General features: G+C 43.8%; 2 protein-coding genes across 2 annotated transcripts; both read left to right on the forward strand.

The window, feature by feature from the left end:
• The first annotated feature begins 2,060 nt into the window (after window positions 1-2,060).
• On the forward strand, window positions 2,061-6,323 carry LOC120046527 (glutamate dehydrogenase, mitochondrial-like). The gene is made up of 4 exons (XM_038991842.1): window positions 2,061-2,217; window positions 3,135-3,226; window positions 4,249-4,311; window positions 5,212-6,323. The coding sequence occupies exons 1-4, from the start codon at window positions 2,097-2,099 to the stop codon at window positions 5,329-5,331; spliced, it is 396 nt and encodes a 131-aa protein (XP_038847770.1). The 5' UTR covers window positions 2,061-2,096; the 3' UTR covers window positions 5,332-6,323.
• A 3,883-nt stretch (window positions 6,324-10,206) lies between these two features.
• LOC120046528 (glutamate dehydrogenase, mitochondrial-like) lies at window positions 10,207-13,523 on the forward strand. Its single transcript, XM_038991843.1, has 4 exons — window positions 10,207-10,364; window positions 11,282-11,373; window positions 12,195-12,257; window positions 13,158-13,523. The coding sequence occupies exons 1-4, from the start codon at window positions 10,244-10,246 to the stop codon at window positions 13,275-13,277; spliced, it is 396 nt and encodes a 131-aa protein (XP_038847771.1). The 5' UTR covers window positions 10,207-10,243; the 3' UTR covers window positions 13,278-13,523.
• The last annotated feature ends 1,602 nt before the right edge of the window (window positions 13,524-15,125 follow it).

Here is a 15,125-nt window from a genome sequence, read left to right on the forward strand (position 1 = left end):
CTGTAGGTAAGAAATGCCCTACACCTGTAGCGGGTTCCATTAGATTCTGTTGGTCCTGGAGACGTAGATATTTTTAGAGTCGGTTTCACAGACCAAGATCAACAACAGAAAAATAGCCTGGAAGTAGGCCAGATTCTGACTTGTTAAATCTACAATGAAGACTGGGATTTCAGGAACATTGATGAGTTGGATTGCATACCTCTGGGTTCCAGAGTTCGACTCTACTTTTTTGAATGGAGATGAATCATAGTCCAGGGATATTTTAAGACAATGCATACAACAACAATTATCATACATTTTGTTTAGAAACCAATTTATTGCAGATAGTTGCTTCATCTGTGTAGCTGGTGTAGGGAGTCAGGCGCAGGGCAGCAGATATGAGTAATAAAGTACTTTACTCAAAACAATACAAATATACAAGGCAACAATGATATCCCACAAACACGGACCGAATTACAATAAACAATCACTCACGAAAACAACATGGTGAACAGAGGGTTAAATAATAAACAAGTAATTGGTTGAGCGAAGCCAGGTGTGATAAGACAAAGACAGAACAAATGGAAAATTAAAAGTGGATCGGCGGTGGCTAGAAAGCCAGTGACGTCGACCGCCAAACGCTGCCCGAACAAGGAGAGGGACCAATTTCGGTGGAAGTCGTGACAATCTGTCTCTGTGTAACTTACTCTTTGACTTCACAGCTCTTGATTGCCTGTACAGTCGTGGCCAAAAGTTTTGAGAATGACACAAATATAAATTTTCACAAAGTCTGCTGCCTCAGTTTGTATGATGGAAATTTGCATATACTCCAAAATGTTATTAAGAGTGATCAGATGAATTGCAATTAATTGCAAAGTCCCTCTTTGCCATGCAAATGAACTGAATCCCATCATTGCTTTGCATAAAAAGGGCTTCACAGGCAAGGATATTGCTGCCAGTAAGATTGCACCTACACCAACCATTTATCGGATCATTGAGAACTTCAAGGAGAGCGGTTCAATTGTTGTGAAGAAGGCTTCAGGGCGCCAAAGAAAGTCCAGCAAGCGCCAGGACCGTCTCCTAAAGTTGATTCAGCTGCGGGATCGGGGCACCACCAGTACAGAGCTTGCTCAGGAATGGCAGCAGGCAGGTGTGAGTGCATCTGCACGCACAGTGAGGCGAAGACTTTTGGAGGATGGCCTGGTGTCAAGAAGGGCGGCGAAGAAGCCACTTCTCTCCAGGGAAAACAGCAGGGACAGACTGATATTCTGCAAAAGGTACAGGGATTGGACTTCTGAGGACTGGGGTAAAGTCATTTTCTCTGACGAATCCCCTTTCCGATTGTTTGGGGCATCCGGAAAAAAGCTTGTCCGGCGAAGACAAGGTGAGCGCTACCATCAGTCCTGTGTCATGCCAACAGTAAAGCATCCTGAGACCATTCATGTGTGGGGTTGCTTCTCAGCCAAGGGAGTGGGCTCACTCACAATTTTGCCTAAGAACACAGCCATGAATAAAGAATGGTACCAACAGATCCTCCGAGAGCAACTTCTCCCAACCATACAGGAACAGTTTGGTGACGAACAATGCCTTTTCCAGCATGATGGAGCACCTTGCCATAAGGCAAAAGTGATAACTAAGTGGCCCGCTGAACAAAACATCGATATTTTGGGTCCATGGCCAGGAAACTCCCCAAACCTTAATCCCATTGAGAACTTGTGGTCAATCCTCAAGAGGCGGGTGGACAAACAAAAACTCACAAATTCTGACAAACTCCAAGCATTGATTATGCAAGAATGGCCTGCCATCAGTCAGGATGTGGCCCAGAAGTTAATTGACAGCATGCCAAAGAAAGAAGGGTCAACACTTCAAATATTGACTCTTTGCATCAACTTCATGTAATTGTCAATAAAAGCCTTTGACACTTATGAAATGCTTGTAATTATACTTCAGTATTCCATAGTAACATCTGACAAAAATATCTAAAGACACTGAAGCAGCAAACTTTGTGGAAATTAATATTTGTGTCATTCTCAAAACTTTTGGCCACGACTGTATGTTACATCATAGCTGTAATGTTGGTGTCTGTAAACGTTCACCCTCTCGTGTTTATTCAGGACATGTACCTGAATGCTGGTGGAGTGACTGTCTCCTACTTTGAGTGGCTGAAGAACCTGAACCATGTCAGCTACGGTAGACTGACCTTCAAGTACGAGAGGGACTCCAACTACCACCTGCTCAGTAAGTCATTTCTCTACCTGTAGGGAAGCACTCACTCCTACTAAGTTCAGCCTGCTCTCTGTTGTGTCACAAAGAGGAATGTTGTTGATCTTGTATTATACTAAAGTGTAAATCTTTAATTACTTCCCCGTGTCAACGGGGAGATTTGTTAGAATGGGAATAAGAACTATTAGAAATGTCAAACCCGAGGCTGATTAAACACAATTTTTTTTTTTTTTACAGCTGTGACTCATGTTGCACATAAAAAATGTATTGGACTGCAGAGTAGGCACGCAGACACACACACACACACATGCACAGCACGCACAGTACAGCCCCTCCTCCGTCCCTGGTGAGCGAGAACATTATTGGCAGTTACTTTATGTAGGGTTTCCAGGAAGAGGTGGATGCTGACTGTCTGCAGGCCATGTCTAACACTCACTCACCCTCTTTCTCTCTTTCCGGTCTATCAGCAGCATCAGTCAATGAGGCAGTCTGATTTTGTGCACATGCATTTTCACACAAAAGCCCCTCAGAACATGTATGTAGATTCAGTTTTCAGTACATTGCAGCGGGGGATTGAGCTGGGGTTAGGCTGGTCTCCGAGTGGGATGGTTTCTGAATAATTCAGAAGCTGAAGCCATTCCCCAGTCCCACGAGAGTGGCAAGACTGGGCAGTGATGGAGACATGGAAAAGAGCTCAGAATAGATACGGCTGTGAATTGCCAAACCCATAACGTTTTTGTAGAAAGAGAACATTTATACCAGATCATTAATGCAGGTGAACTAACTTTAAAATGACCTAAAAGTGAAGATTTATGAGCTGTATCCTTCGTGATGGTTCAATGAGGATTTAGTCAGATTCATATCCATATTCACTACAACATAATATACATCATCTAGTCATATACATATGAACGGTCTGTGGTCTCCCTCAGTGTCCGTCCAGGAGAGTCTGGAGAGGAAGTTTGGGAAGCATGGAGGAGCCATCCCTGTGGTCCCTACCTCTGAGTTCCAGGCCAGGATCGCTGTGAGTACAACCCTCCCCACACCGGCCTTTCTATGATCCTGGATTAGTCTCCCTTCAGTCAAACAATACCCCTAATATTTTATTAAGATATAATATACACTATATATACAAAATTATGTGGACACCCGTTCAAATTAGTGGATTCGGCTATTTGTCACACTCGTTGATGGCAGGTGTATAAAGTTGAGCACACAGCCATGCAATCTCCATAGACAAACATTGGCTGTAGAATGGCCTTCCTGAAGAGCTCTGTGACTTTCAACGTGGCACCTTTCCAACAAGTCAGTTTGTCAAAATTCTGCCCTGCTAGAGCTGCCCCGGTCAACTGTAAGTGCTGTTATTGTGAAGTGGAAACGTCCAGGAGCAACCGGCTCAACCACAAAGTGGAAAGCTAGACAAGCTCACAGAACGGGGCTGCTGAAGTGCGTAGCACGTAAAAATCGTCTGTCTTTGGTTGCAACACTCTACATCACAGGTGTCAAACTCATTCCACGGGGGGCCGAGTGTCTGCGGGTTTTCGCTCCTCCCTTGTACTTGATTGATGAATTAACATCACTAATTAGTTAGGAACTCCCCACACCTGGTTGTCTAGGGCTTTATTGAAAGGAAAAACCAAAAACCTGCAGACACTAGGCCCTCCGTGGAATGAGTTTGACACCCCTGCTCTACATGGCCAAAATGTAGCACTACATGACCAAAAGTATATGGACACCTGCTGGTCAAACATCTCATTCCAGAATCATGGCGGTGAGCTTTACATCACTCCAGCCGACGCTTGGCATTGCGCATGGTGACCTTTGGCTTGTGTGCGGCTGCTCGGCCATGGAAACCCATTTCATGAATCTCCCGACAAACAGCTGTTGTGCTGACGTTGCTTCCAGATGCAGTTTGGAACTCTGTATATCACAGTTAAGCTGCATTTCTCCAGAGATGAGTAAGGGTGTAGTTTAGTGTGCTAAATGTGAGCTCTGAGCCCTATTCTGAGCCCTATTTGCAATGTATTTTTCTCTGTTTGGTTCCAGGGAGCTTCAGAGAAGGACATTGTGCACTCAGGACTGGCCTACACCATGGAGAGGTCTGCCAGGGTAAGAGGCTGATTGCTTAAACGTGATTATCTGGACTAAATGGTTCCTCACAGGTCCAGGGACAGGGGTTTTATTCAAAGGAAATGCTGTGTTAATCCAACACAAAGTCCTGAGGCATCCCGTTACTCCTGTTCGGGGAAATGAAGTCTTGAAAGTTGAAGTCATGCTTCAACAGTCCAGTGACAAGCTCCATTTCTGTTTTACACATCTCATTACCCAAACAGCACTAAGCTCATATTGCCTTTTCACTGCTATCTTGCCACCATTTACTTTTCCCCCCCCATTCAAGCTCATAAAATAAATCACTCTCGAACATGGTACACACACACACACACACACACACACCCCACATCCACACCCACATCCTCTCTCACCGGTTTGCTGTGCGTGCGAGCAGTGGTAACTGGAGCAGCCAGGGCTTTGTTAGTCTCTCATCATTGCTAAGGCCCAGCACTGATGCCAGAGAGAGCAGAGATAGGATGAAGATTCAGACCGTTACCTTGCTCCCCTCTACCATTAACACACTATCTATCCCACAAACACTGATGACTTTAATGTCACGTCTGACTGAGGATCCAGCCTTTGTGGAATGACATCCCCCTGCATCATATGGGGTTGCCTGTACCACCTCCCAGGAAATGTAATACTCTGTGCAGACATACTGCATGAGAGTCTGCTGGTTTGTTACTTGGTTATTGCTCCCTGGGGGTTATTTCTTTAAAAGTACACATAGAGATGCTTTATTATCCTGTGGAAATGGATCACTGCATTGATAATGGAACAATAGTGGTGTATTGCTGTAGGTAAGAAATGGAGGAGGGGACAATAATGATTACTTGAAGGGACAGAGAGATGAATATCTTGGTTGAGTTTATATTCTTTGTTTTCTCTCCCCTTTAGCAAATCATGCGCACCGCTAACAAGTACAACCTGGGCCTTGACCTGAGGACGGCAGCGTACGTCAACGCCATCGAGAAGGTCTTCAAGGTGTACAACGAGGCTGGTGTTACCTTCACATAGGCGGCTCCTCACCACCCCGCCCGCCTCCGTCTGTCTGTCCGTCCACCCAAGCAGACCCAGGCCCCCCCGTCTCCATACAACAATCACACAACATATCAAGTGTTTACATTTTACACATGACCATTTGCTTTACTCGTTGTATATGTATAACCAGCAAAGCAAAACGCACATTCTTTTGCGTTCTCATGTCTTCAAGAGAACCCATGTTCTAGCTTGCCTTAAATACAGTAGGGCTGTTCTATGACGCTACTGTGTCTATGGTCATTTTTTTTCCCTTTACTGTAGAAACCTCTTATTTTCTCAGTCATTCTATGGACTCCAACCCATTTATTCCTGTTACTATATTCTTATGCCAGTAAACACCAAATATTCTGGTCTACAGCTTTCACGGGATACTGCTTTTATGAATCAGTGTTGTGCTTTTTCAGTATCTGTTATGGATCTACAGACAGATTTGAGTAAGTTAGTGAATATAATAGAATGTAGAGCATATCAGATACACACTTAAGGCCTTAATTGCACCGGTTTCTCCTGTGGTGAAATGGAGCAAATGTTTACCTAAATGGAGAAAGTTTTCTTACCTACACCAGAATGTTCTTTCTATTTAAAGTCTCCCAATAAGACTTCAGTGCACTTATCAAGCAGTGCACAACGTGTGCTTCTACACTATTCAAGATGATATCATAAAATACATTTATTACAAAGCAGACTTATTATATGTTTGTAAGTAGGTTGGCACAACACTAAAACGCTGAATTCCAGAAGATTGTTCTGTTCACCTTTTCGATGCCTTTGCCTTTGTTCTAAACCTGAACGCTTTGTCTTGCCTCAGACTTTGACCCATATTAGAATGGTTTCTGTGCTGAAGGCTACTGGAAGGGGAGATGGGAGGGAATATGTGAGAACGGCCTTGATTGACTGCTTTGGGATTCTATGTAAGAGAATTTGTACTGCCTTTCCGTTGAAACAGAATTAAACTTTAAAATGCTCAATTGTTTTATTGAATGTATTCATTGATTCAAACCAGAAACCATGATTCCCCACGGAGTATGTAAAGATTTTTCCATTGAGGTAAATTCTGCTTACTTTGTATATCAATAGCTAGGTATTGTTTGCTTAATCCCCACTGTACCTATTTCATCCATCATTAGCCTACTCAACAGACTTTTGGAATAAACATTTTTATTTATTTTTCAAATATAATACATAACATTACACAATGTAATGTAGTGACCGTAATAGATTGACGGTAAAATAATATATTCTACATAGGCTATAACCAGAGGTCTGTCAGATTGACTGACAGTGAGAGGAAGAGAAACCGCTTCAAAGTCTGACTCAGCCAAAGAGACTTTTCCCAAATGACAGAACTTGTCATGCTGGAACAGGAAAGGGCCTTCCCCAAACTGTTGCCATAAAGTTGGAAGCACGGAATCGTCTAGAATGTCGTTGTATACAGTAGTGTTAATATATCCCTTCACTGGAACTAAGGGGCCTAGCCTGAACCATGAAAAACAGCCCCAGAATATTATTCCTCCTCCACCAAACTTTACAGTTGGCACTATGCATTCGGGCAGGTAGAGTTCTCCTGGCATCCGCCAAACCCAGATTAGTTCGTCAGATTGACAGATGGTGAAGCGTGATTCATCACTCCAGAGAACGAGTTTCCACTGCTCCGGAGTCCAATGGCAGTGAGCTTTACATCACTCCAGCCAACGCTTGGCATTGCGCATGGTGACCTTTGGCTTGTGTGCGGCTGCTCGGCCATGGAAACCCATTTCATGAATCTCCTGACAAACAGCTATTGTGCTGACGTTGCTTCCAGATGCAGTTTGGAACTCTGTATATCACAGTTAAGCTGCATTTCTCCGGAGATGAGTAAGGGTTTAGTTTAGTGTGCTAAATGTGAGCTCTGAGCCCTATTTGCAATGTATTTTTCTCTGTTTGGTTCCAGGGAGCTTCAGAGAAGGACATTGTGCACTTAGGACTGGCCTACACCATGGAGAGGTCTGCCAGGGTAAGAGGCTGATTGCTTAAACGTGATTATCTGGGCTAAACGGTTCCTCACAGGTCCAGGGACAGGGGTTCTATTCAAAGGAAATGCTGTGTTAATCCAACACAAGGTCCTGAGGCATCCCGTTACTCCTGTTCGGGGAAATGAAGTCTTGAAAGTTGAAGTCATGCTTCAACGGTCCAGTGACAAGCTCCATTTCTGTTTTACACATCTCATTACCCAAACAACACTAAGCTCATATTGCCTTTTCACTGCTATCTTGCCACCATTTATTTTTTCCCCCCATTCAAGCTCATAAAATAAATCACTCTCGAACATGGTACACACACACACACACACACACACACACACACACACACACACACACACACACACACACACACACACACTCACACACACTTCCTCTCTCACTGGTTTGCTGTGCGTGCAAGCAGTGATAACTGGAGCAGCCAGGGCTTTGTTAGTCTCTCATCATTGCTAAGGCCCAGCACTGATGCCAGAGAGAGCAGAGATAGGATGAAGATTCAGACCGTTACCCTGCTCCCCTTTACCATTAACACACTATCTATCCCACAGACACTGATGACTTTAATGTCACGTCTGACTGAGGATCCAGCCTTTGTGGAATGACATCCCCCTGCATCATATGGGGTTGCCTGTACCCCCTCCCAGGAAATGTCTGCTGGTTTGTTACTTGCTTATTGCTCCCTGGGGGTTATTTCTTTAAAGGTACACATAGAGATGCTTTATTATCCTGTGGAAATGGATCACTGCATTGATAATGGAACAATAGTGGTATATTGCTGTAGGTAAGAAATGCCCTACACCTGTAGCGGGTTCCATTAGATTCTGTTGGTCCTGGAGACGTAGATATTTTTAGAGTCGGTTTCACAGACCAAGATCAACAACAGAAAAATAGCCTGGAAGTAGGCCAGATTCTGACTTGTTAAATCTACAATGAAGACTGGGATTTCAGGAACATTGATGAGTTGGATTGCATACCTCTGGGTTCCAGAGTTCGACTCTACTTTTTTGAATGGAGATGAATCATAGTCCAGGGATATTTTAAGACAATGCATACAACAACAATTATCATACATTTTGTTTAGAAACCAATTTATTGCAGATAGTTGCTTCATCTGTGTAGCTGGTGTAGGGAGTCAGGCGCAGGGCAGCAGATATGAGTAATAAAGTACTTTACTCAAAACAATACAAATATACAAGGCAACAATGATATCCCACAAACACGGACCGAATTACAATAAACAATCACTCACGAAAACAACATGGTGAACAGAGGGTTAAATAATAAACAAGTAATTGGTTGAGCGAAGCCAGGTGTGATAAGACAAAGACAGAACAAATGGAAAATTAAAAGTGGATCGGCGGTGGCTAGAAAGCCAGTGACGTCGACCGCCAAACGCTGCCCGAACAAGGAGAGGGACCAATTTCGGTGGAAGTCGTGACAATCTGTCTCTGTGTAACTTACTCTTTGACTTCACAGCTCTTGATTGCCTGTACAGTCGCGCCAAAAGTTTTGAGAATGACACAAATATAAATTTTCACAAAGTCTGCTGCCTCAGTTTGTATGATGGAAATTTGCATATACTCCAAAATGTTATTAAGAGTGATCAGATGAATTGCAATTAATTGCAAAGTCCCTCTTTGCCATGCAAATGAACTGAATCCCATCATTGCTTTGCATAAAAAGGGCTTCACAGGCAAGGATATTGCTGCCAGTAAGATTGCACCTACACCAACCATTTATCGGATCATTGAGAACTTCAAGGAGAGCGGTTCAATTGTTGTGAAGAAGGCTTCAGGGCGCCAAAGAAAGTCCAGCAAGCGCCAGGACCGTCTCCTAAAGTTGATTCAGCTGCGGGATCGGGGCACCACCAGTACAGAGCTTGCTCAGGAATGGCAGCAGGCAGGTGTGAGTGCATCTGCACGCACAGTGAGGCGAAGACTTTTGGAGGATGGCCTGGTGTCAAGAAGGGCGGCGAAGAAGCCACTTCTCTCCAGGGAAAACAGCAGGGACAGACTGATATTCTGCAAAAGGTACAGGGATTGGACTTCTGAGGACTGGGGTAAAGTCATTTTCTCTGACGAATCCCCTTTCCGATTGTTTGGGGCATCCGGAAAAAAGCTTGTCCGGCGAAGACAAGGTGAGCGCTACCATCAGTCCTGTGTCATGCCAACAGTAAAGCATCCTGAGACCATTCATGTGTGGGGTTGCTTCTCAGCCAAGGGAGTGGGCTCACTCACAATTTTGCCTAAGAACACAGCCATGAATAAAGAATGGTACCAACAGATCCTCCGAGAGCAACTTCTCCCAACCATACAGGAACAGTTTGGTGACGAACAATGCCTTTTCCAGCATGATGGAGCACCTTGCCATAAGGCAAAAGTGATAACTAAGTGGCCCGCTGAACAAAACATCGATATTTTGGGTCCATGGCCAGGAAACTCCCCAAACCTTAATCCCATTGAGAACTTGTGGTCAATCCTCAAGAGGCGGGTGGACAAACAAAAACTCACAAATTCTGACAAACTCCAAGCATTGATTATGCAAGAATGGTCTGCCATCAGTCAGGATGTGGCCCAGAAGTTAATTGACAGCATGCCAAAGAAAGAAGGGTCAACACTTCAAATATTGACTCTTTGCATCAACTTCATGTAATTGTCAATAAAAGCCTTTGACACTTATGAAATGCTTGTAATTATACTTCAGTATTCCATAGTAACATCTGACAAAAATATCTAAAGACACTGAAGCAGCAAACTTTGTGGAAATTAATATTTGTGTCATTCTCAAAACTTTTGGCCACGACTGTATGTTACATCATAGCTGTAATGTTGGTGTCTGTAAACGTTCACCCTCTCGTGTTTATTCAGGACATGTACCTGAATGCTGGTGGAGTGACTGTCTCCTACTTTGAGTGGCTGAAGAACCTGAACCATGTCAGCTACGGTAGACTGACCTTCAAGTACGAGAGGGACTCCAACTACCACCTGCTCAGTAAGTCATTTCTCTACCTGTAGGGAAGCACTCACTCCTACTAAGTTCAGCCTGCTCTCTGTTGTGTCACAAAGAGGAATGTTGTTGATCTTGTATTATACTAAAGTGTAAATCTTTAATTACTTCCCCGTGTCAACGGGGAGATTTGTTAGAATGGGAATAAGAACTATTAGAAATGTCAAACCCGAGGCTGATTAAACACAATTTTTTTTTTTTTTACAGCTGTGACTCATGTTGCACATAAAAAATGTATTGGACTGCAGAGTAGGCACGCAGACACACACACACACACATGCACAGCACACACAGTACAGCCCCTCCTCCGTCCCTGGTGAGCGAGAACATTATTGGCAGTTACTTTATGTAGGGTTTCCAGGAAGAGGTGGATGCTGACTGTCTGCAGGCCATGTCTAACACTCACTCACCCTCTTTCTCTCTTTCCGGTCTATCAGCAGCATCAGTCAATGAGGCAGTCTGATTTTGTGCACATGCATTTTCACACAAAAGCCCCTCAGAACATGTATGTAGATTCAGTTTTCAGTACATTGCAGCGGGGGATTGAGCTGGGGTTAGGCTGGTCTCCGAGTGGGATGGTTTCTGAATAATTCAGAAGCTGAAGCCATTCCCCAGTCCCACGAGAGTGGCAAGACTGGGCAGTGATGGAGACATGGAAAAGAGCTCAGAATAGATACGGCTGTGAATTGCCAAACCCATAACGTTTTTGTAGAAAGAGAACATTTATACCAGATCATTAATGCAGGTGAACTAACTTTAAAATGACCTAAAAGTGAAGATTTATGAGCTGTATCCTTCGTGATGGTTCAATGAGGATTTAGTCAGATTCATATCCATATTCACTACAACATAATATACATCATCTAGTCATATACATATGAACGGTCTGTGGTCTCCCTCAGTGTCCGTCCAGGAGAGTCTGGAGAGGAAGTTTGGGAAGCATGGAGGAGCCATCCCTGTGGTCCCTACCTCTGAGTTCCAGGCCAGGATCGCTGTGAGTACAACCCTCCCCACACCGGCCTTTCTATGATCCTGGATTAGTCTCCCTTCAGTCAAACAATACCCCTAATATTTTATTAAGATATAATATACACTATATATACAAAATTATGTGGACACCCGTTCAAATTAGTGGATTCGGCTATTTGTCACACTCGTTGATGGCAGGTGTATAAAGTTGAGCACACAGCCATGCAATCTCCATAGACAAACATTGGCTGTAGAATGGCCTTCCTGAAGAGCTCTGTGACTTTCAACGTGGCACCTTTCCAACAAGTCAGTTTGTCAAAATTCTGCCCTGCTAGAGCTGCCCCGGTCAACTGTAAGTGCTGTTATTGTGAAGTGGAAACGTCCAGGAGCAACCGGCTCAACCACAAAGTGGAAAGCTAGACAAGCTCACAGAACGGGGCTGCTGAAGTGCGTAGCACGTAAAAATCGTCTGTCTTTGGTTGCAACACTCTACATGGCCAAAATGTAGCACTACATGACCAAAAGTATATGGACACCTGCTGGTCAAACATCTCATTCCAGAATCATGGCGGTGAGCTTTACATCACTCCAGCCGACGCTTGGCATTGCGCATGGTGACCTTTGGCTTGTGTGCGGCTGCTCGGCCATGGAAACCCATTTCATGAATCTCCCGACAAACAGCTGTTGTGCTGACGTTGCTTCCAGATGCAGTTTGGAACTCTGTATATCACAGTTAAGCTGCATTTCTCCAGAGATGAGTAAGGGTGTAGTTTAGTGTGCTAAATGTGAGCTCTGAGCCCTATTCTGAGCCCTATTTGCAATGTATTTTTCTCTGTTTGGTTCCAGGGAGCTTCAGAGAAGGACATTGTGCACTCAGGACTGGCCTACACCATGGAGAGGTCTGCCAGGGTAAGAGGCTGATTGCTTAAACGTGATTATCTGGACTAAATGGTTCCTCACAGGTCCAGGGACAGGGGTTTTATTCAAAGGAAATGCTGTGTTAATCCAACACAAAGTCCTGAGGCATCCCGTTACTCCTGTTCGGGGAAATGAAGTCTTGAAAGTTGAAGTCATGCTTCAACAGTCCAGTGACAAGCTCCATTTCTGTTTTACACATCTCATTACCCAAACAGCACTAAGCTCATATTGCCTTTTCACTGCTATCTTGCCACCATTTACTTTTCCCCCCCCATTCAAGCTCATAAAATAAATCACTCTCGAACATGGTACACACACACACACACACACACACACCCCACATCCACACCCACATCCTCTCTCACCGGTTTGCTGTGCGTGCGAGCAGTGGTAACTGGAGCAGCCAGGGCTTTGTTAGTCTCTCATCATTGCTAAGGCCCAGCACTGATGCCAGAGAGAGCAGAGATAGGATGAAGATTCAGACCGTTACCTTGCTCCCCTCTACCATTAACACACTATCTATCCCACAAACACTGATGACTTTAATGTCACGTCTGACTGAGGATCCAGCCTTTGTGGAATGACATCCCCCTGCATCATATGGGGTTGCCTGTACCACCTCCCAGGAAATGTAATACTCTGTGCAGACATACTGCATGAGAGTCTGCTGGTTTGTTACTTGGTTATTGCTCCCTGGGGGTTATTTCTTTAAAAGTACACATAGAGATGCTTTATTATCCTGTGGAAATGGATCACTGCATTGATAATGGAACAATAGTGGTGTATTGCTGTAGGTAAGAAATGGAGGAGGGGACAATAATGATTACTTGAAGGGACAGAGAGATGAATATCTTGGATGAGTTTATATTCTTTGTTTTCTCTCCCCTTTAGCAAATCATGCGCACCGCTAACAAGTACAACCTGGGCCTTGACCTGAGGACGGCAGCGTACGTCAACGCCATCGAGAAGGTTTTCAAGGTGTACAACGAGGCTGGTGTTACCTTCACATAGGCGGCTCCTCACCACCCCGCCCGCCTCCGTCTGTCTGTCCGTCCACCCGAGCAGACCCAGGCCCCCCCCGTCTCCATACAACAATCACACAACATATCAAGTGTTTACATTTTACACATGACCATTTGCTTTACTCGTTGTATATGTATAACCAGCAAAGCAAAACGCACATTCTTTTGCGTTCTCATGTCTTCAAGAGAACCCATGTTCTAGCTTGCCTTAAATACAGTAGGGCTGTTCTATGACGCTACTGTGTCTATGGTCATTTTTGTCCCTTACTGTAGAAACCTCATTTATTTTCTCAGTCATTCTATGGACTCCAACCCATTTATTCCTTTTACTATATTCTTATGCCAGTAAACACCAAATATTGTGGTCTACAGCTTTCACGGGATACTGCTCTTATGAATCAGTGTTGTGCTTTTTCAGTATCTGTTATGGATCTACAGACAGATTTGAGTAAGTTAGTCAATATAATAGAATGTAGAGCATATCAGATACACACTTAAAGCCTTAATTGCACCGGTTTCTCCTATGGTGAAATGGAGCAAATGTTTACCTAAATGGAGAAAGTTTTCTTACCTACACCAGCATGTTCTTTCTCTTTAAAGTCTCCCAATAAGACTTCGGCGCACTTATCAAGCAGTGCACAACGTGTGCTTCTACACTATTCAAGATGATATCATAAAATACATTTATTACAAAGCAGACTTATTATATGTTTGTAAGTAGGTTGGCACGACACTAAAACGCTGAATTCCAGAAGATTGTTCTGTTCACCTTTTCGATGCCTTTGCCTTTGTTCTAAACCTGAACGCTTTGTCTTGCCTCAGACTTTGAGCCATATCGGAATGGTTTCTGTGCTGAAGGCTACTGGAAGGGGAGATGGGAGGGAATATGTGAGAACGGCCTTGATTGACTGCTTTGGGATTCTATGTAAGAGAATTTGTACTGCCTTTTCGTTGATACAGAATTAAACTTTAAAATGCTCAATTGTTTTATTGAATGTATTCATTGATTCAAACCAGAAACCATGATTCCCCATGGAGTATGTAAAGATTTTTCCATTGAGGTAAATTCTGCTTACTTTGTATATCAATAGCTAGGTATTGGTTGCATAATCCCCACTGTACCTCTTTCATCCAACATTAGCCTACTCAACACTTTTGGAATAAACATTTTTATTTATTTTTCAAATATAATACATAACATTAACATTACACAATGTAATGTAGTGACCGTAATAGATTGACGGTAAAATAATATATTCTACATAAGCTATAACCAGAGGTCTTTCAGATTGACTGACAGTGAGAGGAAGAGAAACCGCTTCAAAGTCTGACTCAGCCGAAGAGACTTTTCCCAAATGACAGAACTTGTCATGCTGGAACAGGAAAGGGCCTTCCCCAAATTGTTGCCATAAAGTTGGAAGCACGGAATCGTCTAGAATGTTGTTGTATACAGTAGTGTTACTATATCCCTTCACTGGAACTAAGGGGCTTAGCCTGAACCATGAAAAACAGCCCCAGAATATTATTCCTCCTCCACCAAACTTTACAGTTGGCACTATGCATTCGGGCAGGTAGAGTTCTCCTGGCATCTGCCAAACCCAGATTAGTTCGTCAGATTGCCAGATGGTGAAGCGTGATTCATCACTCCAGAGAACGAGTTTCCACTGCTCCGGAGTCCAATGACAGTGAGCTTTACATCACTCCAGCCAACGCTTGGCATTGCGCATGGTGACCTTTGGCTTGTGTGCGGCTGCTCGGCCATGGAAACCCATTTCATGAATCTCCTGACAAACAGCTATTGTGCTGACGTTGCTTCCAGATGCAGTTTGGAACTCTG

This window comes from Salvelinus namaycush, chromosome 4 (assembly GCF_016432855.1).
Source record: "Salvelinus namaycush isolate Seneca chromosome 4, SaNama_1.0, whole genome shotgun sequence".
NCBI lineage: Eukaryota > Metazoa > Chordata > Actinopteri > Salmoniformes > Salmonidae > Salvelinus > Salvelinus namaycush.